This window comes from Phycodurus eques, chromosome 16, assembly GCF_024500275.1.
Source record: "Phycodurus eques isolate BA_2022a chromosome 16, UOR_Pequ_1.1, whole genome shotgun sequence".
NCBI classification, from domain to species: domain Eukaryota; kingdom Metazoa; phylum Chordata; class Actinopteri; order Syngnathiformes; family Syngnathidae; genus Phycodurus; species Phycodurus eques.
In genome coordinates this window covers 21,737,125-21,765,095 of record NC_084540.1, presented here as the reverse complement: position 1 = coordinate 21,765,095, position 27,971 = coordinate 21,737,125, and the positions used below count along the sequence as shown (strand labels likewise).

General features: G+C 45.7%; 3 protein-coding genes and 1 long non-coding RNA gene across 7 annotated transcripts; 2 read left to right on the top strand and 2 right to left on the bottom strand.

Moving 5' to 3' along the window:
* Positions 1 to 20: 20 nt before the first annotated feature.
* Positions 21 to 11,879, bottom strand: tspan10 (tetraspanin 10). The gene is made up of 4 exons (XM_061701630.1): positions 11,806 to 11,879; positions 3,082 to 3,212; positions 2,281 to 2,828; positions 21 to 1,740 (listed from the first exon to the last, which is right to left on the bottom strand). Exons 2-4 carry the CDS (start codon positions 3,178 to 3,180, stop codon positions 1,434 to 1,436), a joined length of 954 nt encoding a protein of 317 aa, XP_061557614.1. The 5' UTR covers positions 3,181 to 3,212; positions 11,806 to 11,879; the 3' UTR covers positions 21 to 1,433.
* si:dkey-282h22.5 (uncharacterized protein LOC107988040 homolog) lies at positions 3,943 to 6,177 on the top strand. 2 transcript variants are annotated; one of them, XM_061701067.1, is made up of 4 exons: positions 3,943 to 4,330; positions 4,444 to 4,540; positions 4,629 to 4,755; positions 5,895 to 6,177. In XM_061701067.1, exons 2-4 carry the CDS (start codon positions 4,447 to 4,449, stop codon positions 6,121 to 6,123), a joined length of 450 nt encoding a protein of 149 aa, XP_061557051.1. In that variant the 5' UTR covers positions 3,943 to 4,330; positions 4,444 to 4,446; the 3' UTR covers positions 6,124 to 6,177. The 2 variants fall into 2 exon arrangements, with proteins under 2 accessions (XP_061557051.1, XP_061557052.1); XM_061701068.1 differs by having other exon boundaries at positions 4,441 to 4,540.
* aatka (apoptosis-associated tyrosine kinase a) lies at positions 8,343 to 27,971 on the top strand. 3 transcript variants are annotated; one of them, XM_061701621.1, is made up of 14 exons: positions 8,343 to 8,889; positions 11,846 to 11,979; positions 15,497 to 15,626; positions 20,000 to 20,079; positions 20,758 to 20,876; positions 21,208 to 21,295; positions 22,017 to 22,150; positions 22,917 to 23,001; positions 23,088 to 23,209; positions 23,389 to 23,538; positions 23,661 to 26,772; positions 26,841 to 27,066; positions 27,145 to 27,324; positions 27,581 to 27,971. In XM_061701621.1, exons 1-14 carry the CDS (start codon positions 8,808 to 8,810, stop codon positions 27,607 to 27,609), a joined length of 4,671 nt encoding a protein of 1,556 aa, XP_061557605.1. In that variant the 5' UTR covers positions 8,343 to 8,807; the 3' UTR covers positions 27,610 to 27,971. The 3 variants fall into 3 exon arrangements, with proteins under 3 accessions (XP_061557605.1, XP_061557606.1, XP_061557607.1); XM_061701622.1 differs by lacking the exons at positions 8,343 to 8,889; positions 11,846 to 11,979; positions 15,497 to 15,626 and adding an exon at positions 18,757 to 19,133; XM_061701623.1 differs by lacking the exons at positions 8,343 to 8,889; positions 11,846 to 11,979; positions 15,497 to 15,626; ... (2 more) ...; positions 21,208 to 21,295; positions 22,017 to 22,150 and adding an exon at positions 22,310 to 22,383.
* On the bottom strand, positions 20,685 to 26,491 carry LOC133415501 (uncharacterized). The gene is made up of 3 exons (XR_009770135.1): positions 26,411 to 26,491; positions 21,198 to 21,292; positions 20,685 to 20,853 (listed from the first exon to the last, which is right to left on the bottom strand). It is a non-coding gene; the product is annotated as an uncharacterized LOC133415501 (long non-coding RNA).

Below are 27,971 nucleotides of genomic sequence, written 5' to 3'. Positions count from 1 at the left end.
AAAGTTTTTGTGGACATAGTCAATTTATTAGTTTTGTTTCTAACTGGAAAATGTGAACCGTTTTCACACAACTGAAACACTTGGCTCAACACAGCGAATTGTACACAACAAATCATTCGCAGGTGTCTTTATCTTGGTATTTGAATAGCGACTGGATTTTATGCACCAATTCAATTACTTCATCTCTAAAATAAAAATAAAAAAAAGTTAATCAGACTATTATAAGCTGTGAACATCTCATTCGGCATCGTTGTGCCGTGCGTGCGCAACATGTGACAAACACCTGCCGCAGCCTGCGTCGTTTGCATGTGGAATATTACTCAGCGCAAATACCTCTTGAATTATCAAATACACGCCTCAGTAAACAAAAGTGCAAAACCCATAAAGGAGAGACTGACTATTCTGTTTGTATTTTAGGGGCCGGAATGAGACACTAAATACATCATAAGGATAACTGTACTGTATGTTACAATATCTTACTGTATGTCACGTGACAGTGGGGTGGGATTACAACATCATGTACATATATATTTCCATACATACTGGCTCAATATGTCATCGTATGACTCCACACTCGAGGAATTTGTCTTTCAAATCCAGGGATTGAAACCAAAACAAGACACAAGGATTGATTTTGTTTGTTTTTAAATCAAAGAACGTGCGCATTTGATGGTGTTGTTTGCAAATGTGCTGTTTATTTTCAAGCTGTTCTCATGTATCGGCGCCACAATGATGTCTTTTTCTGAAAGCAAATTGCGTTCCGTTCAATTCAAGCCACGCAGGGAGTCAGTGGCGCTCATGGCGTGTTTCATAGGATACGCGTCTGTATATAAATGATCATTTTGCCATCACGAGCCATTTCCCAGACTTGTTTTGGTTGTTTAATAGTTTGTGTAGCCTCAAAGTCACCGTTCTGCTTGATGTTTCTTTCGCTAAAAAGCTCAGTTTTCTCCGCTTTTAGAACAGAAATGGGTGTTTTTGGTGAAACTAATACATGTTCTCCTGATTACTAAAGAACATATAAGGGTAGAAACAAACTTTTTTTTTTAAGGTGAAAGAAAGGATACGCTTTCTTTTGGTCATTTCAGGAGTTCCTTTGCCGCAGAACACGATACTGTGTCTTGAAAGATGAGCGACAATGCTGTAAAAGAGCCGGCAAAATGGGGAAGTCGACTTTCCGCACAAGCACAGAGACAACATGCAAAGATTGCACTGATTGTAATTGGCAACCTCAGATGTGCTTAACTACGTTATTGCATTTCAATAAATTTCATCGCTGACGGGTGGAGAAATAAGGGGCCACGATCTGAACGGACGCTTTGCAGAAAAAGGCAGCTCAGCAAAAAATGTTTTGTTGTCAAATTTCACACTTGATGCAAAGAAAGTCACTCCTTCATCATCGGCCCCCGTCAAACATCCGCATTCCCGTCCCGCTACTTGTAAACTTGATGCCAGCGGATCCTCCGTTGGAGTCGCGTGGTGACAAGCGCAGTCAGGATCTGCACTCCCAGTAGGACCAGCGCCACGGTCCCGATCGAGCGCTCCTGCTGCTCCAGCCACCGCCAGATGTTCCCCAGGCAGCCTCCGAGGAAGATCACGCTCTGGGCGCTGAACTCGTCCAGCGCTCGGGCGCCCAGGCCGCACTGAGAGTTCCAGACGGTGCTGTTGTCCGGCGGCTCAACGCAGCACGTGGCCGGAACGCCGCAGGCCAGAACTCCTGGAGAAGAGCAGTTGTAGTATCTGCGGAATAGGGATTTGGGAAATGAATGTTTGCGTGACGACAAACGCTGTTGGGCAAGTCAAAGTAGGAGTTGTAACACACTGGGGCTGCTCAGTGGACTAGTGGTTTGCAGGTCTGCCTCACACTTCTGAAGTTCAGGGTTTGAATTTGCGTGTTCTCCACGTGCTAGCCTAGATTTTGTTTTTCAGGGTTCGTGCCACATTCCAAAAACCTGCGTGTTTGGTTCGTTGAAAAGTCGCAAAAAGTTTTGGCTTCAATGTGAACTTTGTCGACATCGCTAAGGGCCAGGCACAGGGTGTACCCCGCCTCGCTATGAACCTCATGAGGATAAGCCTTCTTCCAGAGGATTTCTTTTGGCCAAATGACCTCCGTTCACAATTTCAGCGACTTGCACTTTTCTGTGGAACCTACCCTCGCCAATTCACATATTTTTGTGCTCTTTCTGGAAAGTAGTAATTGGTGTCAAGGAGGTATCGTTGAAGCGATACCGCTTCAAGATCTTTGTATGTCACGGAGAAGCTAAGTTTTGCCCAACTCACACGTTGATCTCCCAGTCACGATAAGAATCCGCCCCACAGCACCGCAGATTGGACTGGATCTCATCGGTGATGAACCTGAGATCCAGGTCGTCTTGGTAGCGAGCCATGGCGGCCAGCGTGCCCGAGCGCAGCGCGTTTGCGAACTCTCGCCGCATATTGTACACCAGCGCCGCGCCCAAAATCTGGGCCGCGATCAGCGCCAGCAGCATTCCGGAGAACAGCTTTAGCAGGAAGGAGTTTTCCCGCAAGGCGCCCACGCAGCCCGTCAGGCAGAGCGTGGCGAGCAGGAGGCCCAGAGTCACCAGCAGCAGCATCGGGTCGGTGCCGATGCTTCCGAGTTTCTCCTGGGCGAAGGACTCTTTGCCGATGAGGCCCCACATCCCCGAGGCCAGAAGAAGCAGGCCCAGGACCGAGAACGTCAGGTTGCTCAGAACCAGGAGATACTTGAGGAAGTAGTCGATAAAAGAAGAGCCGCGGCGCGGGCGGAGCTCTTTGAATCTGCCCTCGTGTTCGTCGCTCGTGCCCACTTGGCGGAGCTCGGCGTCCCCCTTAGACAGGACAGAACACAAGTGAATTCTACAAACAGTAGCGCTTTGAGATACAAGTTTTTTTAACGATATTCTCGAGACACGAGCAGCAACACGTACAGACAATATGACTGTAGCCCCGGTCATATATTCTTTATCCTCCGACTGGAGAACAAATAAACAAAATCTGGTAACTTTTATTACTGGCGAGTCCAAACACAATTCCTGATAGTTGAGTTTTGAACAACAATTAGGCAGCAGTTTGACCTTTTACCTTCGGTATGAGCGGGCTGGACTCATTCGGTGGGTCTTCCCTCCTCGTCCAGGGCCAACGGACTCTTCTTACCGCCAAGTAGCTCCTGATGCTGTCCATCGCTGGAAGACTATCCTCAGCGAGCGTTCTTTCTGGCGCCCCCCCACCAAAAAAAATAAATAAATAAAAATAAAATACAAATATACGAGGAGTGGTTTGCAGTGGAGCATGTGAGTCCAAGCGCACTGCGTTTGGCTGCGGGGGCTGTCAGGCGTGGGATTTTTTCATCATGTGAGAGTCACAGTGAGGGGATTAGACACTATACACACTGTGTGTGCGTGTGTGTGTGTCAATGTTTCTTTTACCGATTTATTATTTCAATAAATATGTACAGTATACATTTTGTGATATGCTAAGAGTTGAGAACAGAAATTGGGATCATTGCATTGAGCCTTTACATGATTAAATAACGACATTTATTATTTGCATTCTTCTTCTTTTTATGACGATTATTAGGTCAAATCAGGATTTTTATGTGATTGTCATTATATTATACTGTAGTTAACATTAGTTTGATTGTTGGGACATGTTAAAAAAGGTACTTAAAACGCTTACAGATTTTATAATCGCCGCACAATTCAGGACTTGATTGTGTGGTCAGCTGGATTCCCAGACCTTAACCCAATCGAGAACTTGTGAGGTGACATCAAAAATGTGTCGTTTTGTCATCCGTAATTTGTTGACAGGAAACCACCAGATGCGACACACGTGTGAAGCAGTTCTCAAAAACAGTCCTTACGCAACGGAAAATTGCAAAGATGGAAAATCATTTCCACAACTCGAAATGTTTTTGTTTGTGAAGAAAAGCGGGAAGGAGGCCAAAGGCAGGCAGGAGTGCGCACACTCGCCAGAGAGATCCTGCCAGCTGTTACGTGTACATTTACCAGCGAGAGGACAAGGCAACAAAACAAAACGCCAACAGTCAATGTTTGGGGTCATGACATCATCAGCTTGCAGGCCAGGTGGTGTCGTCACGCAGACCGTAAGAAGGCTCAGGCTGGAGATTTGCCACCGTTTTGCAGCCCACGTTAACCAAAACACGATCTGAATTAGAGCACACCAGTTTGGCCCGCGACGCTGCGGTTTGTGCGCAACACGTGTCGACTCCGACGCGGGAGTGGCCTTTGGGAAGGCGGACGCCATCAGGCGCGGGACTGAGGATTGACTCGCGTCGTTGCTTTTCTTGCCGTGACCCGAGGAGATCTGAAAGGTAAGAAGAGAAACCCTCCCGCCGCGTTCTTTGCACTCTGTGAAGCAGGATTTGCCGTTTGTATGAATGGTGCTAAGCGAATCATTTTGCCTCGCCTTGTAACAAACAAGCAGACGATGCACATTAGCGGGGTTCTCCTCCTCCTCTGTGTGATCCCGGTGGTTCCGTCTCAGCAATGGAAACAGGAAACGCCACGCTGGTACCCAAAAGGTCAGGAGCAATCACTTTTTTTGTTGTTGTTGTCGTTTTTTTTTGCTTCAAACAATAGCATAACAACGCGTATGTATTTTTGGTCCAGAGCGCCAAGAGGCCAAGGCTTGCACCAATCTGACCCAAATACTGGACAACTGGAAATTTGCCATTTTAACTCGAGCGAAGGAGCTGCTCATCAACGACCACGCGTCCGTCCTTCCCGAATACAGCCGGTGAACGTCTCGCTCTGTCTGTCCGCAGGGGTGTCAAACTCATTTTCGGCACAGGCCACGTTGTAGTTTCGGTTTCCCTCGGAGTTACGGCGGTGAACTCAGGATGAGCGAGTACCGATAGCAGCTATCGTATCAGTCCGTTATCGGCCTCACAGTATTTCAAGGTTTTGGGTACCTGTGAAGGCTGCCGGTACCAGCCACCAAAATCAAATCTAACATGAAGTAAGTCCTCCTCGCCGGTAGTTGGCGCTACACTGCGGACGTTTGACACATCGGTGAGTCATCATGTGCGTCAGAAAGAAAGAAAGGTCTTTGTTCACAATTATATGTAATTGCGTTAATTGACATTTTGTGTATCGGTGAGTACTCAAGGGTGACTACTCTGGCTGGTATCAGTCTAAAAAAAAAGCGGTATCGAACATCCGTACAGTGTGAAACCATACGAATGTATGATCGCCTCATATTATTGGATATACACATCAAATTGATGGATAACTAGTTTTGAAATCAGAAGCAAGTAAAAATTGGCTGAAAACTTTGATTCAATTGGTAAAAAAAAGAAATGTTTGCAAGAACGCCACATGATTAAAAGTGAAGACAATCTGCAATTTTGGGATTTTAGCAAGAGACATGATGTTGACGCAGATGGTTCGCGTTTGCGGGCCACATAAAATGACGAGGTGGGCCAGATCTGGCCCCCGGACCATGGGTTTGACACCTGTGATCTGCAGTATCTATTTGTCTGTCTGAATAATACAGTCATCAATAAATTAAATACATCAATAAAAAATATACAACCCCTCAAAAAATATATCAATTACACCATTTCTAATATCAATTATTTATTATGATTATTTTTGACACGATTTTTTTCTTCCAGCCACAGAGAATTGTTTCACTTCACCAGTCTGACCGCAGTTGGTCAAGGCAAGCCGGTTCCACTTTGCGATGAGCTCATCGCAAAGACGGCTCCAAAAGAAAACTGGAACTCGATCAAAGCGGCCATGAGTCATGCGTTTATGTCATCTGGCAAACACGTTCCGTTCGCCCGCAGCACGTTACTTTTTTGTTGTTGTCCCACATTTAAAAGAAAAGGAATTATCGTAACCGGCCATTCGTGCATGCACGCGTGTGCGCAGGATCGGCCCTCTGTCCGACGCTCTGCGGGAGCTCCACGGACGGTTTGACGCCCTCAAGGACCACCTGGCGGGCCTCACGGCGAAATTCGACAGCGTGGAGGCTTTCGTGGACCGCGTCAAGGAAGGCGGCTTCGCGCCGAGCGGTCGACCAGGAGCTGGTCTCAGGTCGGCCCGGATGAGGCCCTTGAAGCCGATCAGAGTGAGACGAAGAGGGCCGCGCAAGCCCTAGTGTTATTTTCTTCCCTTCTTGGTTGCTATCACAAAAAAAGGTTTGGGAAATGTGTGTGTGTTTTTTTTTTTTTAAATAAGGAAAATCGATAAGATTGTACCTTGTAAAAGCGTACAGTGAGAACCAAATTAAATAGAATGTCAACAATTGAACAGTTTGTGCATCAGGATTTAATTCTTCAATTCAACTCATTGCGCTGCTCCATCTCAGCCACCCGGGGGCAGTATAATAGTCATACAGACATAAAAATAAGATTCACCACAACTCACAGTGACTCAGTAAGCTTCGATAACATTGTTTTTCACAGAAGATAAAAGTATATGCCTGTGAGTATTGTGATGTCTGTCTACGTGTGTTGCTTCCCCGTTTGTGGTCAAATGTCCTTTGCTGAAACAAAGCAGCAGTTTAGACAAAGTACGGTGCTTCACTCAACCTATTTCGGAATTCTCGCGAGAACACGTCGCACCGTGAGGTAAAAATGAATCAGCACTTGAATGTGAATGGTCATTCCTGAAAGTTTTGCTGCCATTCTTTTTTTTTTTTTTTTTTTTTTTTTTTTTTATTGCAAACGTTCAAAGCAGAAAGAAAGAGTCAAGAGTGACCCGAAGCAGGCAAAGACACGCTTGGGCACACAACCTCAATGCTGCCCATCAAAGTGGCACACTTGGACTTGTTGATGGTCTTTTCAGCAGACTTGGAGCCCAAAGACACTTTACACGTGTAAGAGGCGTCCGCGTTCCAGTCGGACGTCTCCACGGTCAGATAGCTGTTGATTTTGTAGGCGCCGGTGCTACGGGTCCGTAAGTACAAAGGTAAGTACTAAAAGACATCGCGCGGTGCCGGAACATCGACATACACTGTACGTAAGGACGAACACCACAACGGACATTCATTTACCGCAACGACGGTGCTCGACTAAAACGGACCCGCGACCCGTTTCGGGCCCCCGACCCACAGTTTGGAAACCCAAGCTCGAATTTACAAAGACGGCTGCCGTTAATTAATATTGTTCACTTTTAATGGTCAATATCTGAATTTGAAGTTGGCAGGCACTGAATCGCCGAAGGAACCTTGTTCCTTTTCACATCTCGACAGAACGCAGATGATGTGAAATCATCATCGTGACAATGATCACATGATGTGTTTATCTGTTTACTTATTTACTGCCAACATTCATTTTTCCGTTGAATCCCCACAAAAGAAAGTAACCCGATATTGCTGGTGATGGGTATTATGGTGTTTAAAATTGTGTCTTGAAATAAAATTCTTGGTTGCTTAAAATAAAACCCAACAAACTTTGAGGTTCCCTCACTGCAGAGACGTTATATAATAATATAAGAGACAGGAAGTGACGTTTAGTTGAAGCCTGCAGAACCCTGGACAGTGCCTGATGTCAATTTTTGGATAAAGAAAGAAAACAATAATAACACTCATCATCATATGTATTTTTTATTTGTTTTAAATGATTGATGTTCTCTAAAAATTCAAGTTACATTGTCGACGTACAAAAGAGAAACCGTTGTAAATTGAGGACCCATTTATGATCTTAAGGGTACCATCATTTTGTTAATTTTTTTTAAATAATTCAGTTGGACCACAAAAATAGAGCAGTGTTTTTTGTCACGACATTTTTATTGTTTTGTTTATGTTTTCTTATTTATTTATTTTGGTCAGTTTCAAGCTATTTCAGGGAGCAGTGGTGGGAAGTCACAACATTTCGAGTTTATTTTTAGTTTTTAAATTTATGTTTTACTTATTTCAGTGACCAGTATAAAATATTAACATTTAAAGAAAAAAAAACTTTTTACAATTACTACAATACAGGGTGTGCGCACTTTTGCCACCTCTGAATTGGCCTTCTCGTGCAATATAATAGGATGTAGTTACCATGGCTACGACTGTACTACTTGCGTCAGGGTAGGTTCCGATTTACGTCGGTAGCAACAGAACCTTGTCGTAAACCGAGGAGCGTGCGACACGTGACGTGACGACTTCCGCGTGCCTTCGGCGGCGAAATCCCACACGAACCGCGACCGCCAGCAGGATTCCTCCGGCGACAAGCTGCGCCGGCCTGCTGCCCGCGCTCGGGAAGCTCCGCCGACAGCCGCGCCATTTTCCGTCGTCAAAATAAAAAGCATTCGCATCGAGTGCCAGCGGAGGTCGTTTTAGTTTGAAAGCTCGCTCGGCGGAAGTTGTTCCACAACTACGGCAACCTGACACTGGCGCAGAATGTTCTGCTGCGAACCTCGAACGCGAACGAGCATCGTCGCTCCTTTTTTGTTTGTTTGTTTATTGTTGTGATTCGGAATTCAACCACACAGCCAGCACTTAGGACGCGCCACTGCAGGGGAAAAGAAGCCAGATCTCGCCTCACCCTGGGGGATTTATTTCCAAATAGATGTGGCCAGATTTGATCGCTGCTCAAGAGATCCGATTGACGATCAGGTGCGCCGTAAAACGGGAAGAAAAGAGGTAAAGGAAGAAAAAAATAAAGGACTCCGGTGACCACACAGATGTGCCGACGCGAATATGAGCGTCCACGTCTGCTTCCACATCTCTGAGGGAGAACATCCTGCAACGCGCCTCCTCCGAGAAAGCTGGACTCGGCTTCATTTTGCGAATTAATTATTACGATTGTCATTGAAAACCCAATCGCTGAAGGCTGTTTTTGTCTCCGGGGGAGGATGCTCTTTGCCCTGCACGTGACTGTCATGTCGTCAGCGTTTTTCAATCCCAGTTTTGCCTTCAGCTCCCACTTTGACACAGGTAAGGGTCAAACGCGGCCGTTTGGAGGATGCATGCGTCTTTTCCAGCTCATCTGCAGCACGGCGCCCTCGTGGTTAGCGTGTTTGCGTCACGGTCCTGAGGGTCGGGGTTCGAGTCTCGGCTCAGGCAATTCCCGGGTGGAGTTTGCAAAAACAAACAAGCAAACAAACAAAAAAGCATGCATGTAACAAATTGTCCATGTGGTTGTTCGTCAATATGATTGGCTGGCGACCAGTGAAGGGTGTCTCCCGCCTCTCGCTCAAAGTCAGCTGGGATAGGCTCACCGGTGACCCTAACGAGGACAAGCAAAGCGCTATAGAAAATGGAAGGCCACGACATGCAGTGTGATGGATGGATGGCATCAAGTCGCCTCTGCTGTCCCCACAGGGCGCGTATATGCCGCGTCAGGCGTGTGAGGCCGACACGGTCGCCGTGTGTGTGTGTGTGTGTGTGTGTGTGTGTGTGTGTGTGTGATGGATTCTGAAAGTGCTGCAAAAATGTGAGTGTCAACAGGACAGCAAGAGAGAGAGAGGGAAAAAGAGTCGCTGAGCATACAAATGGCGGCCAGAGCCAAACATTGTCGTTTAAAGGTCCGCTTCCGTCAGCATCCATTTTTTTTTTCTACGCGCATTGTCGGTCGAATGTGGTTTGCAAAACGGATGGATTTGAAATCGTCGACGGTACGACGTACTTTTGTCAAAACATATTCAAGTGCTTGCCCGCTCGGTGGTTGGCGACCGCCCGCTAAACTCAGCAGAACGGCCACACGGCATTTCCGGGTTGGAAGCGAGCGCGGTCCAGGAGGCGGGGTACCGCCTCCTGCCCGATGACAGCTGGGATAGGCTCCGGCACGCCCGCGACCCGCGTGAGGAGAAGCGGCTCACAAAATGGATGGATGGATGGAGAATTGGTGGTTGTGTCTGTCACTTGTTGCTAGGCAGAATTCATGGGACTCAAAGCATGGGTCCATGGGGGAGAGAAAAAACAGTATAGACGATACACACGTGAAAATTTGCAAATATGCTCTGTATTAAATATAAAATACATTTCAAGACAGACAAAGCAGCCTTTCTGCACCTGGTGTGGACGTCCACATTTGACATCCTTCCACCAGCATTCCAAACTGCTTTTGGCTTTCTGTGTCCATTATTCCCCTCGTGAACGCTAATAGCTTCAGTGTTAAAATACTGCCGGTGAAATAAAGGGGTGGGGGTGCGAACTTGAAACACAGGACACCCGCAAAAAACACGGGACACCCGCAAAATAAAAGGCTACTTGTATTCCTGCAAATGTTTTAATTGCGATGTTAGAAGTGATGATTGTTTAAACATTCGCTGGAAGCAACAACATTACGCATTGGGGAGTTGCGGGGCAGCAGCTGCACGGTACTAGATGCATTATGGGATGCAGACCACGTTAACACTCATCCGCTGCCATTGACGGCTTTTGAAGTCAAATATCCATGTTCACCAGGAGGGCCGGCAGTGAATGTATATGGCGCCAACGTTGTCGACTCAAATCGAGCGGCCGGTGGACTCGCACACGTAGACGGAGAACACACGTGCGAGCTTAAAGAATGGAGGGATGGAAAAAAAGGCTGAGCCGAGCCTGGTAATGCTAGGGAGAAGCTAGCAAACGAATATCCCCCCCCCCCTGCGCCCCTACCCGGCTGGGAAGGTTGTTGCCATGGTGACGTGTTGTGGCTCAATGCCGAGACTCATACACGCGAACGGACGTACTTCCTCAAGCGGCTTGCAAGCATTTTAACAAATATGTATATGCTTTATACATATTTTTTAAATATAAGTAGAGGTGTAACACATTCCCTAAAATACAAATATAAAAAAATACAAATGCGATTTTTGTGTTTTGTATTTGTACTTGTGGTGTGTTGTAGAAAGAAAAGAAAAAAAAACTCGTTCCAATCAGGAATACCTGAAATAAATACTTGAAGACAAGGTAACTTGCGCCATATATTATCTTTGTAAAATGGTCAGACAATTTGACATAGACATATGCAATTGGGGGAAATTCATACAGTCAGACATACTATTTTGTTATTGTTCTTGATCAAATGTTGCAATTCACTCTTAAAGGTGCAGGAAATAAGTTTTAAAATACAAAATTTCCATTACACGGGCAATTCAAGGCCCGCAGAGCAGCAGTTAGTGATGGATTTGGTCCAAGCATCTGCGGAATCAGGCTTCTGTGGATGTCGAGTTCCAGTGCAGCCCTCCAGATAGACGTTCCCTGGCAAATGCCTGCTCTAAGAGGTTTTTTTTTTTTTTTCTTCCGCTGCATGGTTTGTCAAAAACAGATCCATTTTACAGACACTTCCCATTGGATGGTGTAAATTGTACGACGCGCTCGAGAGGTGTGACAACTTGTCTTTCTCAGCTAACAAATTAAAAAACGGCAACAATGTCTTCCAGTATTGCATATCCAGGCACGACGAGTACGAATTGTTGCTGCACACGTTTCCCTTCGTCCGACAGGCGATACGGGGCGAATCCATTCAACGCGATGAGCCACTAACTCATTTGAAAGCTTTAACTGTTATGGAAAAATCGATGCGGCGCTACGCATCTCCAGAGGTTTCCGTCCTAATGAAAAGGAGGCGAACGCCGGAAAATGCCGGCCGCTGCTGGAATGACCTTAAAGGCGTTTGTGCTCCAAACGTGTGAAAACGGGGAGACGTTGAGACATCGCAACGAGGGACGACCTCAATAATAGATGCATTGATTGATCCACAGAGTAAACGGCTTCCACACTCAATTAGACCTGTTTTTTTTTTTTTTTATCAAATTAAACTTGTGGGTGTCTTTGACTTCATCTTTTTACTGTTGAGCATTACTGCAAAATAAAGTCACAGGGCATATAGGCTAATTCATTACTTATTTATTACAGTTGACTTACTTGACTTCTCTTGGCTTTTGTGGTCACCGCGTGTGCGCAGACGGGGCGCCGCTGAGCGAGCTGTCGTGGCCGTCGTCGCTGGCCGTGGTGGTGGTCTCCTTCTCCGGCCTGTTCGCCTTCGTCGTCCTCATGCTGGCCTGCCTGTGCTGCAAGAAGGGCGACATCGGCTTCAAGGTCAGCCAGAACGCAGAATGCAGCCCGGGACGACACGTTAACCCGTGGATGATATAAATCTAATCAAGTAAAACTACTCACCGTCTGAAGCGGTAGCATCACCTAGTGGTGTTAAATAAGTGTTGTAGTTCATTAATAAACGTAAGAAAGACGTCAGTGTAGCCCCCTTGGTCTACAATAGAAGCACAGACTTTTAATACGTGAATGAAAAATGGATTTGCAAAGATAATCATTCTCTGTATTGATTGACATTGTCTAAGAGGGAATCATTTAATGTGTTCATTTTTTGTGGTGGTGTTTCAAATTATTTAGTTACCTTATTTCTGCAAATAAGAGAGCCAAAATATTAAATACCACAATTTCTCGTGTATAATGCGCACCCATGTATAATACGCACTCCCAAAAATGATGGAAAACCCTTCTACCTATGTATAATTTGATTTTGCTTCTACCCATATGATCAAAACATGAAGTATTATCTGTATTTCATTAGGGTTTTTTTTCAAAGAATTATTCTGAAGTTAAGAACTATATTTGTACACATAATACTTTTCTTATTTATTTACTTGGTCTTATTTTGAAATTCACAGCCCTACTTTTATTTAGTAAATTAGAAAACACACAGTTGTGCTCATATGTTTGATTACCCAGGCAGAATTTGTAAGATGGGTACAATTCTTTAAAGAAAACATGAAGGACTAGGCGAAACACATTTCATTTTATTTTAATGGGATTCAAATTAAACGGTCAAACATTTCAGAAAAGCATTATCATTAAACAAAACATAACTATATAGAAATTAATGAAGGTTGTTGTTCAGTCATGAGTCATATTGAAACAAAAACAATATTTCACAAATTCTGCATGTAAACTTATGAGCACAACTGTACATATATGCAGTCATACGTACCCCTGTCATATTGGAATGAAAGTGAAGGCTCCACCTTTTTTATAACCACTAAGTGGCGGTGGCATATTAGAATGAAAGTGTACACCTTTCTCATAACCACTCGGTGGCGGTGGCATTTTGGAATGAAAGTGTACAGTTTTTTCATAACCTGCATATGGCGGCATACATTTATAAAATGTGAAAGTTTTTTTTCCATTTGGCCCTATACCTATGCATAGTGCGCACTATTGACTTTTGACCATTTTTTTGAGGAAAAAAATGCGCGTTATACACGAGAAATTACGGTATGTATATATATTTGTAAATGCACGTGTTTCGATGCTGCTATGAAGTAAACAAAATACAGATTAAGAATAAAGATTAGCCTTTATGGATCCCCTGACGGTAAATTGAATTCATAAAATAAAATGAAACTGAAAATTTGAAAAGATACTCCTTTAAATTTAACAAAAATTTAAATGAGCAGAGACGATCCTTTATTGATCCCCGGAAGATCAATTCGGTAAATGAAAATTGAAATAAATAGAATAAAAATAATCAAAGATATCCCTTTATTGATCCCAAGAAGGTAAATTCAATGAAAAAAAAAAAAAGAATTAAAACAAGATAAACATTTACTGATCCCCAGTGGGTAAATGTAATACAATAAAAAAAAAAAAAAAAAAGATCATCCTTAAAAAATAAATAAAATAGGTTGTAGAAGCATAAATAGCCTCCTCATCCATTATTATCCAGAATCCAGAGTATATGATGGATCTCAAAACGTCGTGGCGCCTGAGTGTGGGCGGCATAATCGGAGGTAAAAGGAACGCCATGCTTAAACTCATGTTTAATGTGAATCTTTGTCAGTATTGTTACACCTAAATCAGCTGCCATTAGAATGCCTGGCTCAAGGGGTTCCAGGGAGTCATCCATGGAATGCAGAAGGAAAATGCGTCCAGTTGGAGGACACGCAGTGGCCGGCAGCCCAAAAAGCAGCTTCACTCACAAAAGGTTTCCATCCGAGTATCACCGGCACAGTCCAAAAGAACTCCAACGCGGGCCAGAGAACGAAGAGCTCATCTCAAACGAAAAGCTCTCCTGGGGGCCGTGAGCGAGGCCCACTGAGTCGCAGCCAGGTGCCCCCCGCCCGCTCTCTTCGTCATGCCCGCCGGAGAGTGGCAGATGGTTCAGCGGACTCAGAAACGACATTTATTGCTTTGCAAAGACACACAAATATCTCAGTACAACCATCCCAATTTGTCTTTCCTCCTTCACATGAGCGAGACGTTTCATTGGGGAAAAAGTCCTCGTCGAGTCTTAAAAGTTGCTGCAACAAGAGATAATCCCAAAAACAATTTGGCAGACTGTGGATTTTGCAATCATCTTTGAGACATTTGGGATTTTCAGTTTCTCTGCAGATGATAAACTTCTTTTAACGTGGATATTTGACTTCAAAAGCCACTTTTAGCCCCCTCTGCCGGAGCTAGAGGAGCATTACAGTGTTCTGACCCATCCATCCATTTTCTGTACCGCCTATCCTCACTAGGGGCGTGCTGGAGCCTATGGCAGCTCTCTTCGGGCGAGAGGCGGGGTACACCCTGAACCGGTCGCCAGCCAATCGCAGGGCACATACAAAACAAACAACCATTCGCACTCACATTCACACCTACGGGCAATTTAGGAAACCGGGTTGCCCGGAGAAAAGCCACGCAGGCGAGGAGAGAACATGCAAACTCCGCACAGGCGGGGTATGGGATTTGAACCCGGGTCCTCAAAACTGTGAGGCAGCTATGACGTGCCGGCCATTACATTTCTTAAATAATGACTCAATTAAAACCTATTGCGTATCATAAAAATGGAACCCAACATTTTATGCAAATGTATTGAACTCAACTTAAAAGTTAAATATAACTGAACGGTACTCAGCGAGCCTTGCTGGCAAGTCATGTGCCCCAAAAATTCAGCGTTAAGTGGGTATTATGTAAACATTTGCTGGGTTGTGACATTTTCACATGGCAAAAGATTTACTTGGTTGTGCTCATATCCCACTTGATGGGTGGGCGGGCACGCACGCCACAGACCAAACTATTTATCTATCCATAATGTCCCCTTTAAGAAAAACGTAACAAATCTTACTAAATCTCTCAAAGATAATAAATAGAAACGCGTCAAAAACAAGCACAAGCGTTGCTATTATATATACATATACTGTATATAAATATATGTATATCTTGCAGCCAAACAAGTAAAATTGGAGCAAGCGTTAAATATTACAGCAAACGAGAGAGTTCCCAAGTCACATTTGATCTCATAATGCCCGAACAGATGGCATTCATTCATAATGAAATGAAAGAAAACATCAAGCGGCCTCGCGAGGCTAGCTTCTACATCCAAATGTATCCGAGCGTTGTGCACAAGCCCCGTTTGGTACAAAAAGTGCCGACGCGGCACTTAATGAGCGCGGACGCACAATGCGACGCACACATGACTCACGGGCGCGCTTGGGTAGGTGGGCATCGGAACGCCCTCTCACAGTGGCACCGTTGTCTCTCACTTGAGCGGGTGCATGACTAATGGCCTCTGTGTGTGTCTGTGTGTGTGTGTGTGTGTGTGCGCGTGCGTCAGGAGTTTGACAACGCCGAGGGCGAGGAGTACCAGGCGGACCTCTCGCCTTCGTCCCACAATGGGCCCGAGGTGTACATCTTGCCCCTCACTGAGGTCTCGCTGCCCGTCTCCAAGCAGCCCGGCAGATCCAGTAAGAGAGCCCCACAAAACTCTTTAAACTTCACAACAAGCAGCAGTTTGCGAGCTAGCCAAAGTGAAATTCTTCCAAAAAAAGAGTTATTTATCTTCGTTATCCTCTGGGAAAAAGAACTCATATTATTGCAGTTTAGTCTTGTTCTGTGTTTTCTCATCAAATCTATGCGTCGTGTGTCTGAATGTATTATACTGCCCCCGGTGGCCAAGGTGCACACACGCGACACACAATACCCATTGAATTCATGCATGAAATCATGATGCACAACCTCTTGAATTCTTTACACTCTATTCAACTATATGATTTTATAAAGTAAAATAGTATCGCGGATTATTTTTCAAAAAGTAGCGGATTATGATTATACTTTTATAAAATGTGTTTAACAATTGTTTTTAAATGAATTTGCTTTTTCCTGGGGCCAGCTCTGCTGTACATGATAGATTATGAGTTAAATGACAGTTTTTCGTGGAAATGACAAACACGCACACAAAAAAGTGAGTGTTATGAGATATGAATAAAAAAAATAAAGCTATTCATATTCAGTATTTTTTACATTTGGACCCAACGTTCCATATTTATTTAACATTTTTCTTATCCCCGCATTACAGGCATACCCATTGTTCTGAATTTATATCTTATCAGATATTTCTAAACTGTGTTGCGCGCGCATTGTGTGACCTGGAGAAAGGTATAAGCTCGTCCTCAAAACAATTGTAGTTTTAACTCCAAAGATTGTTTTTCTTTTAAGGATGTGTGCAGAGGACATGGGCTGCAACAAGATTAAAGCTGCAGTGGAAGTTAAAAAAAAAAAAAAAAAAACATAGCATTTACCGTCCTCAAAATTGTTGGGTTTTGGGGGGAAAAAAAATTCTGATAGTTTTAATTTATTTTTTTTTAAAATAAGATGCAAGTATCTGATTACTCGATCTTTTTTTTTTTGTATTCATTTATTATTAAGTCATCATTATTGTTGAATATACAATATTTGATCTGAACCTTCTTGTCATTTTCAGCCAAAAGAAACCGTAAACAAAATAGCCATTGCCTTTCATTTCAAATGTGAAACCGTATCGCCATTGTCCAATCGTTAACATCGAATCAATTCACTGCAGCGGGTGTTCGTACTTCACGTGGGAGGAAATCTGACCCAAAACCTACTCTGCATTCTTTCTGCAGCTCGAATTGTGTCGTTACGTGTATTTATCATGACATTAACATATGATCCTATATACTGTATATCAAATATATGCAAGCACTCACCAGACACAACATGCGGTGCGCCGTATCATCAATTTCTTCCTTTACCAAGATGCTCCATTAAATCGACTCATTCGACACTGCGTTACTGTTTATATATATATATAAAAAAAAAAAAAAAAAAACACAAAAAAAAAACAATGACACATTTCACAGCGGTTTTCGTTAGCAGGATTAGCAAAACGCGGCTAATACAAAAAGTTCACCACAGCTGTGAATGAAGGGAAGGATTGTTAACAATGAAACGATACATGAACGACACATTGTCTTCTGGCGCTACATTTTAACGTGCGTCTTGTGATGATGCAGTCAATAGTGCGTTGACCTTATATGACATGTGCGGGAGGTTTGTAGGTGGCGCGCAGGAGTACGCAAAGGGCTGCGTTGTTTATCTCTTAAAATGAACTTGTGGCTTGTTTCCCCCCCGCGTGACTCAGCAGCCGTCCGCTCGAGCGCTCACGTCGACGCAAGAAGATGATGATGAGCGCCACACGGGCGGCCTCGCACAGTTGCGGCCTCAGGCTCGTGCGGCGACCCCCCCCCCCCCCCCCCCCTGCAACCCCTCCCTCCTTCCCCCGTGGAGCTGCAGCGCAGTGCGATTGGGTCACGAGGATAAATCTTCTTTATTGATCCTGGTAGGATATAAAAAATCCGGGGGCCGATGATTACATTTTGACTAATGAGATGCAACACAAACGTTGTAGGCAAAGTGTACAAAGTGGACCAAGTGGAAGAAAACGGCAAACTTCGGCCTCATTAATAAGCCGATTGTACCCAAATTATATATAAGATTGTATTTTTAGTTACATTCGATCAAATATCAACTTTTTACATCACTCATACCTCCCCACTGTGTGCGAGAGAAATACTTCTGGACATTGTGCAATAATGTTATCCATTTTATATGATGTATCGCTGGTGTTGGGTTGAAAGCTCCAATATCCAAATTTGGTCAGTTTCATTTATTTGCACAAATATTCCAAATCGGTCTTGGTCAATGCCCACGTGGGTATATTAGTTTTTTTTTTCTTCTTCTTCTTGGCAAGAAAGCGTTGACAATGTCTCGCTGTCTTTGATGCCGCAATGTTATTGGCTCAACAAACGAGCAGATTGGTCGGTTTGGAGATGCCAGCGATATACGTACAATTTCATACACTGTGCACATTGGGTGTAGTATGATTCATCATCGTATTATATACAGTATGACACAGTCAATAATACCCACGTTGCACTAATTGTATCAATGTCATTAATAACCAATGCGTAGACCCTGATTGACTTTATGCATGCATTTGGACTGCTCTCTCTCTCTCTCTCTCTCTCTCTCTCTCTCTCTCACTGGGAATGTCATGAGTAGGACGCACACATTCCTCATTTGGATGAAATGCCCACTCGGTAATTCGTCTCCGTAGTGCATGTTTGAGGAAAAGTGTGGGATTGTTATCGCCGTGACAACCTCCGCCCGGCGTTCCGGTGCCTGAATGGGCCTTGTGTGTGTGTCTGAACACACACACAAGTGTATGGAGGAGTACCAGGAGACAGCGAGCGAGCGTGTGAGCGAGCGGCACCAACAATGGCCTCCATTTAGGAGGGGTGGACAGAGGGTCAGCAATAAGGCCCGGGCGGGAACGTCTGTGGAACGCGGGCAGAGGAGGACTGCCATTATCGGGCCCGGACAGAGACCGGTCTGTGACACAGGGCGGTGGCACGCACCGTGACCTAAAATGGAAGGGACGGGCGGGCGGGGGGCTCGAGATAAGGGCGACGAGTGTGACAGGGATCTTTTCTGCATCTTACAGAGATGTTTTTGTGTCCGACTCGGCCGAGGAATGCCGGCGGGTGGGGTTGCGGAGCGGACGGGGTGGGCTTATGTCATCCGGGGAAGGGTGTCTTGGAGCTGCACCCCGAGCTGGCGCGTCAGATGGCACACTACCAAGCGACGGGCATGACGGTCCCCATGCAGTTGAGGTTTCGGATCCAGAAAGTATTCGGGGCCCGTTCGGATGTTGGCGTGACGGCTGCGGGACCTCCGGCACGGGATTGTGTGGTTGCGCGGCGCAGCCGGAAGCTTGTTCAGCTGCACGAGGGCTCGGAGGGTCCGACGTTTCTCACGCGATGCAGAGACACCCGGGGTCGAGAGCGGGGGCGCCTCGGTTCTCACGCCTCCGAGCGGGACTCGATCCCCAGAGCGGCGGGCCGCTCCGCAGCTCCGTCGCCGCCGCTTCAGGAAAATGAGGATCCAGCGAGGTAACTCGGCGCATGTTCCGACTCTCGGTGGAGCGAGTGAGGGGGCTTTTTAATCCGGTCTACCTGCTCTTGCAGTACATTTTCATACTCACTTCCTATTTTCATTTTTCTACCAATTATTGTTGAGCCTATCGGCTTGCCCCACGAGGGGTCACCACACCGAGTAACTGGCATGATCTGTTTGGTGGTTGTTACACCGGATGCCATTCCTGTTGAAGGTCTTCGGTTCGCGACGGCAGTGGCTGGGAATCGGACTCGCGCTGTCAGCACGAAAGGCAGCAGCAGTGCTTTGCACCGATTATTGGTGATGTTCCCAAAACATGTTGAGTTTTCCGTCGCTATATTGCGATAAACCAGAGATTACTGTAAAATGAAATGAAAACGTACCTCCAAATTGAGCAATTTTTCATTTTTTCCCCCGGTAAAACAAGCAAATAATGTCTTCGGATAAAAAGACAAAAAAAAAAGACAACATTTGGAGTGACATGCTTTTTATCAGTTAGTGTTGATTGTTTGTAAAAGAGTACACAGAAGTGTAAATGTCTGTTCAGTTTTTAAACAAAACAAACAAAAAACATGCAAAATGGTGAATTTCCTCAGATAATGACAATTATAATAAAGGGATTGCTAAATATTATGCACTTAAATACTATACAAGTAGATGGTGACGGTCATTCTGAAGGCTTTTTATTTTCCAAATGTGCATTTGTTTTTGGAAAGGAAAAACAAAATGACATTTACCGTAATGTCTTGTATTGTTTATCCGAAGAAAGAACCCCCACAAAGAGTATCTTGGCATAAAAAAAACAACAACAACAACAAAATATGGAGATAGTGATGAGATTTTTTTCTTTTTCTTCCCCCAGTCCAGCTTCTGAAATCATCAGACCTCGGCCGCCATAGTTTACTCTATCTCAAGGAGATTGGCCACGGCTGGTTTGGCAAGGTAAAACACGCCTTCGCCACACGCACACGTTATAGGACACACGGTGTACAATTCGGCCGCCGTGCGCTGGTCCGTGCATGCACTTGACCATCGAGAACTGCTCCAGTGCTCCTCCTGCCTCCCGGGAACGTGACGACACCTTTTCTTTTGTGGCTGATTGTTATCACCGTGTTCCACAATTCAAATTCAAAATCAACACTTCAGATTTGGGTAAGATTTTGTACGAAAAACTCATGATTATAAGCTTACTTGTGCCATCGAGTGGAAGAGCATTTCACTGCTCTGCTTGTTGCTAGCATCATTTAAGAATGATGAACAACGATACTGTTATTTGGAGCAAATCCTTTTTTTGTTCATTGTGTTATTTACTGCTACATACGTGGTAAACCAGGGATAAGCGCCAATAAGTTTTTCTTCCTATTCCGTCTGAGCCACGTAAATTGTAATATATTGTAATGTCTACATGATTGTGAATGATGTACCTCTATGACTACATCATTTATTATTATTTTTGTTAATTACATGCTAAAATAGAACGTTTTCTGCACAGAACGCAACAATCTTTTTTTTGGAGGGGGTCGGGGGCGGGGGGTTTGTCGGCATAAAAAAAAAATCTTCCGTTAAAGACTTTTATTGTAATTTCCTACAAAATCTATTTGCTGTGTGTGAACCTCACAGGTGCTGCTGGGTGAAGTCAGCGTGGGTCTCAGCACCACCCAGGTGGTGGTGAAGGAGCTGAAGGCCAGCGCAAGTGTCCAGGACCAGATGCAGTTCCTGGAAGAGATCCAGCCATATCGGTCAGTACAATTTATTTATAAAAAAAAAAAAAAAAAAAGAAAAAGTGGATTTTGCAGCTGATTTTTGTCGCCATGTAACATCGGATCCAAATTTAGTTTCAAACACACATGCGACATTGGAGATTTTAGCAGAATTTTACACGAAAGTCACGTAATTAGTAGGATCGTGACTTATTCTAGACTTACTTGAAAACGCTTAGTTATGCATCAAGTATAACACTCAAACTTTGAGTCAGATTTTGCAAAGATTCATGTAGTTAGTTTGGAAAATGGGCAATTTTCAGCATATGTGAAAGGATGGAAATGAATGACGGTACTGACCCATTTCCAGGACCTTGCAGCACCCCGCCCTCTTGCAATGCTTGGCCCAGTGCTCGGAGGTCACTCCTTATCTGCTGGTCATGGAGTTTTGCCCTCTGGTAGGAAACATTTCCATCATGTCTTCTCTATCCATATGATCCAATACAACAAGACATACAGATAGAATCGCATAGACTCCATTTTGCGCACCTCCTAACTTTGACATGCTCACTCCACGAGTGGGCGTTCGAGGGCCAGTCCAGCGCTGCTCTCAGATTCAATTCGAGCCCGAGCAATGCCTCTTGGAATCAGAATGATCATTACTGCTTTGACAAATTGTCTTTTTCGGACCCTCAAAATGCATGAAAACAAACTATTTTTTTTTTTTTTGCAAGTGCATGCATCCTGGTGAAACTGGACGTAATTGTAGGGGTCCCAAACACGACCTGCCCAAAACTCAGCAAGGCCACCAGGAAAGTTTGTCATGTGAATCATAACAAGACAGACAGATGGATATCTCAGACACATTACGAATGCTAAATTGCCAAGCTTTATTGCCCGCACGGCGAATCGCGTCAAAGTTTGATGATCATTACGATTCGCCTCATAAAGGCGGTGCGAGGGCGCGTCGTTCACTGCTTGCAGCTCCAATTATTTGTTTTTAGTGGCACAATTTGACTGAAACTGTATTAGAGTTATGTCATACTTAGCAGTACGCAATGCATTGCAATTCAGAGTCGGTAATAATGTAACTGGAACAAATGACTTTCAAAACACACAAACAGAAGCCACTTGCTCAACTTTAAGGTCATCGCAACGTCCTTTTGTGTTTCCCTCAAGGGCGACCTGAAAAGCTATCTCCGCCGTTGCCGACTGTCAGACTCGGAAACCCCCGAGCCGCTCATCCTCCAGCGAATGGCGTGCGACGTCGCTTCAGGACTTTTACACCTCCACAAGAATAACTTCATACACAGGTAATCGACCGACCCGCCGGTTTCTCGCTTTCGCCTTCACAGCCCTCACAGTTTGAACGTGCGCAAGCCCCTGCTGGTCTCTCCCTGCAACAACATCCTGGTGCTGCCTGAGTAGTCGCATCAGAACTCCAGCATCAGTGATTTTGTTGCCGGGGTTGACGTCCTTCCGTCGTCTCGCCGTTCTGCGGCTGCCACGCAACCGGTTGGTAGCTGATGGGTTGGAGTTTGTAGAGGTGAGACAAAACAAAGTTCGTCGACTTTACATGGTCAGTTTACATGGGACCCAGGTCTGATTTTTCAGGTCGTCGATTGGGGCTGGAAGCTATTTTATTGATTATGCTGTGTTCTTTATCATCAATAGAATCAGGCATTTTTGAGTAGGTTTGGGAGGCTGCTTCATACAGACAACGGGCCCGACAGACGCGGTTTCACGGTTACAAACTGTGCGCAATGAACTAGCCTAAGAATGCCTCATCCGGGGCGCAAGAAGCCACGCTCAGTTACCGCCGTACTGTTCTCCATCCGATTATTTTATATTTATGGCAAGGAAGAGTTTACTGTTACTATGACTTTACTACTGCATTAGTTTAGGTTAGTGATAGACGAGAGCACGTTCTGACTTACGTACAAATTCGGGTTAGCTCACCACCGTAGGAAAGGAATTCTGTCATAAACCGAGAATCCCCAATACACTAATATAATACAAGCATCCTAAAAAAAAAACCCAAAAACTGTTAGTTAACTAACACACGTTTTCTCTTGACAGTGACCTAGCCCTGCGGAACTGCCTGCTCACATCAGAAATGTCAGTGAAAATCGGCGACTATGGCCTTTCTCACAGTCTGTTTAAGGTTTGACCCGTCATGTCATATTCTGGCCACTCAGGCTGTTCCGTTTCCTCATCGGCGTGTGCTCAATGCATCTGTAATTTATGCAGGAGGACTATTATTTCACACAAGACCAGATACGGGTGCCCCTACGCTGGATCGCACCCGAGCTCATAGACGAAGTCCATGGGAACCTGCTGGTTGTTGACCAGACCAAAGCAAGTAACATATGGTGAGATCAGTTTTAAGGATTTATGTTAAGTAGTGTGCATTGAATATGTTATTACACATGGTCCCCTTATTTTCCTGTCACAGCCTTTAAAATATAGTTTAATTTAATGTTACCAGAGCTACGTGCTAGTTGGATTTTGGATCTGCTCATCCTCTTTTGATCGGTTCTGACTGTTCCAGGTCGTTGGGCGTGACTGTGTGGGAGCTGCTTGAGCTCGGAGAGCAGCCATACAGACAGTACACTGACAGACAGGTGCTGACGTACGGCGTGCGAGAACAGCAGCTCAAACTTCCAAAACCACAGCTCCAGTTCCCCATCGCCGAGCGCTGGTGAGATACACGGTAGTTGCAGACAGGCGGTGTATTTACATCCAGAATTAAATTGCAGTCTAACGTAATTGTTTGTGTTCTGAGCTGTCTAGCCACAAATCGTTCCTTCTTTCTCTTTTTAGGCATGAGGTAATGCAGTTTTGCTGGTTGCAGCCAGAGCTGAGACCGAGCAGCGAGGAAGTTCACCTCCTGCTCACATACTTGTGTGCCAAAGGCTCCAGCGAAGCCGATGAGGATTTCGAAGAACGCTGGAATGCCTTGAGACCGAATTTGCTCGGCAGCCCCTCCCACACAGCTGCGCCCGCACCCCTTGTCCTCACCCCGCCGCTGGCCGAGGCCCACGGCCTGGGCCACATCCAGGCAGGGGAGCCGGCCTCGTCTGCCTCGTCCTCCTTCCCCCTGCTGGAGAGCTTCTCCGACAGCTTTCACTCAGACGCGGGGGACGACTTGCTGACCGTCACGGAGACAAGCCACGGTCTCAACTTTGAGTACAAGTGGGAGCAAGCCCGAGCTGAGCAGCCCTACTGCTCGTTATCTACCAGCGGCCCTCTTGGCCAAGTGAACCCACACTACCAAGATATGTACTATTCAAGCAATGCAAGCACCTCCGGTGGCTGTAGGACTGAGACATCCCCATCCTACTATGAGCCTGAGCATCCAGGAGTAGTCCCTGTGTTGAGCGCCCACAGCCCTTCTGTCAGCAGCGACTATTATATCCGCATCGAAGACACAGAGTCTCACATTAACTCGGACGACAATGTCGTAGACTTAAGTCCTGTGCTGAAGGCTGGCAATTCTGGGTTGTCTCCTGAAAGTCAGACTGGTTCACCTTTAGCACAACTGAATGCTTACTGGTCATCTGTAGACAGCGCCAAATCAACAGTCTATGATTCCGATTCAAGCCCAACTTTGCAGCTAACCATGGAGCCGCTGCTTAGCCCTGTGATGTTAAACCAGTCCAACGCTAACACCTTATCCTTTCGAGCAGACACTGACTACTGTGAATCCATGCGCCTTGCCAGTTTGTCTGACCCAGAGCACTCCAACGTTGGTCATCCGGTGGCATCGTCAGAAAATAAGCCTAGTCTGAAACAAGCAACCAGCAGCCCAAGCTTAGGGTTGTGTGACCCCTACCTTGAAGCCGAAGGCGGCAGCGGCATGCTTCATGAAAGCTGCCGTACCACAACGGGATCCCTTCGGAAGACACTACCCATCGTTGGCACAGGACTTAGTGTAGATGTTGAAACGGGTGCCGGCCTGCTGGTAGGCTGTCAGAGGCGTGGGGATTGCGACGATGCCGCTTTCTCTGAGGAAGAAGTCACAAACTGGACCTCCAACCATTCTGCCAACAATAATATCCCAAACTTTGGCAACAAGAATAGAGACAGGATGGAGAATTATCTTGAGCTTCAGTATAATGTGCACTGTAAAATGACAGAAGTGTGGTCTTTGACCAAAGACACAACCAAAACCTTCTGCAGTTCCAGGACCAATAAAGAGGAGGGAGAACAACAGGAATCTGCTCGTAATGCTGCCAGCAAACGAAAACAACTAGGGTCATACATTCACTCGAGTTACCAAGACAGTGCAGGGGAAAACAACTTGGCCAATTTCCAAAGTCCTAATTGTCTTGCGAGTGAGAGTGACCGAGAAAATGACAAGAAACTGTTACTGAAAGGAGAGAGACTGCATTCTAAGCCCAAGATAATACCAACAGGTGTCTCTGCTCTCAGTGACATAAGGCTAACTTATCCACACTTGGACGGTAGCAGAAAGTTGACGAGTGGATTTGGGATTAGAGACTCCAGTGCTACCCTGGTGGAGCTCGGAGACTACAGTGAGGAAGATGACGACTTTACAGATATCACGTCAAGCATCTTTACAGACTTCAACCTCGACTACGCGGACGTGCAGGACGGAGAGCTAAGTCCGCTGAAGAACCCAGAGGGAACTCGCGACTCTGTAGATACCATTAACCTTTCATCATCCGTGGCAAGCACCTGTGACCAAGCCTTCAGCCCAGACTCCTTCAATACTCCTGCCCAGCCCAAATCCCTGGATAGTGGCTACGGCACAGAAAACAATGGATCTCCAGAGTTTATGTTTAAAGAGCTTGTAGGCCCCCGAACAGCTGCGACTGGACTTGTTCTGCAAGTGGGTGTGCGTCAAAATCTCACTTGCGCCTCAGAGGTCCGCTTAAAGGACACGACTGATAAAAACCCATTCCGGGACTCTGCTTATTTCTCTGACTACGATACTGAAAACGACAAAAGCCCTTGGGAGGAAGGCGGTAAATTCTTTGCAAGTCCAAGTAAACATGAGTTGTATGCCGGACAAATGAGCTCTTCCAGAGATCCAATCACAAGAGAGTTTATTAGCGTGGGCTTAAATCAAAGACAAAGTTGCTTCTTGACAAGACCCTCAGAGCCAAACTCTTCCCATCCTCTTTCCACACCTGGGCTGTCCATGTTGTCACCATTTCCTGTTCAGATGGGTGGATGCCTGACCAAAGAGGCAGCCCCTGACTGTGACGACCTGGAGTTGGAGTCAGAGCACCAAGAGGAGCCCTGCTCAGAGCTTAGCTCATCTGCTGACTCGGAACTCTCCTCCGCCGTCCAGGAGGCCTCAACAAACTACCAGGACGGAAGCAACAGATCTGAAGACTGTTGCCACGTACAGATTTTGTGCACAGACTCCACTGTGTCTGATTACAAAGATGATGAACCCAAAGAGAACGAAAACACAGATCAATCCACAGAGGAGGAAGAGCTCCCAGAATGCAATCACGTGGAAGCGCCGCCGGACAGAGGGGACACAGTCGGGATAAACGAGGAAGACTTTGAGGACATTGACGCCGAGGAATGCGACTCACAGGACGGCTCGTACGAAGCGTCTAACGGCGCCGCTGACATGGCGTCCGCCTCGTCGCTGTTGGAGCTGTGCGGAGAAGCTGTGAGAGCCCCACTGGAGGAGGCAGAGGACGAGGACGACTCCGACGACAGCGAGTCGGACGAAGACTTGCGGACGTACAGCATTCCGGAGGAAGACAGCGAGGGGAGCGATGAGGACTTGACCGCAGTGCCGGTGGTGGTAAGCGACGGTAGCAGGGCGAGGCATCTCCGCAGCCTCCTAAAGATGCCGACGCTCCTCACTCAGTCATTCTGCGAGGAGCTAGAGAGGAAGAAAAAGGCGGTGTCCTTCTTTGATGACGTCACAGTTTTCCTCTTTGACCAGGTGCCACGTGAAAATGACACAACTTTTCAGAAAAGCAATGAAAACATTTTATTCCCTTTGATCTCTAGGAGAGCCCAACTGGAGAACTGGTCGACTACAGCTTCTCCACTGAAGAGGGGCCCGGCGGGAAGGGGACACTGGACGAAACCACCTCCGACCCAGATGAAAACACCTCCAACGCGGATGAAACACCTTCCAAGCCGGATGTGTCGACATCTGAAAACCCCTGCAAACTTGAAGCCTGTGAGACAGAGTGCAATGCTGAGGAAACAGACGGTGACAGTGCAGAGCAAGGTGGGACATTCAAGGCCGCGCAATTTACTGGTTGTGGTCATCGATCTCCGATGATGACCGTTTTGCATTCACCTTCAGGTTTTGAGTGGGAGGATGATCTTGCATTTGAGCAGCGCCGAACTTTACCTGACAACACGGCCGAACCCGTTTCCCCTTCGAGCAGTCCCGAGGTGCCAAAGTCGGCGTCCACGGCACTAAACCGATTCATGGTCTCCAGATTCTCCATCACGCACGTGTCAGACACGATTGAAGCAACGGGTATGTGCCAACCTCCTAAATCTAAATTTAGCGATAGATTACATTAGCGGCACCTTGATTTAGGAGTGCCTCAACTTCCAAGGTTTTCCGAGTCACGAGCCGTCGCTCGGTTGATTTTGTAAATTTTGTTTTGCTTTGTGTGGTGAGCCACAACGTTTGTTACAATTCACTGCCGCTCGAGTGAAAACAAAAAAGTCAAAAACAAAAATCGAAAACGATTGAATGAAATTGAACAGAATGTTTCTTTCCCCAACAGGGAATGCCGAAGATTGTCCGAAAGACTGACAGGCCATCGGTGGACCGTTGCTTCATTTCTTCTCTCCCCAACACCACAAAAGAAAAGAAAACATTACTAGCGATGCGATGTTTTACAGAGTTTTATTTTTAATGGTCATTTTAAGTCGTCCGACTGGTGGCGGAGCCTTTCTGAGACGGCGCCTCGTATCGTAGTGAAAGCCCTCGTGGTGATTTGCACACTTTTTAATTTGCAGATTTGCTGCTGATGACATCACTAAGAACAGACAGTCTTACCCCCCCCCCCCCCCCCAAGTTAACGCCACACATGCTATATTAAGTCAATGTTCACATCGAATATCATTAAGTATACAACAGTTAAGATCAAAATGAGCTTTTTTTTTTTTTTTTCA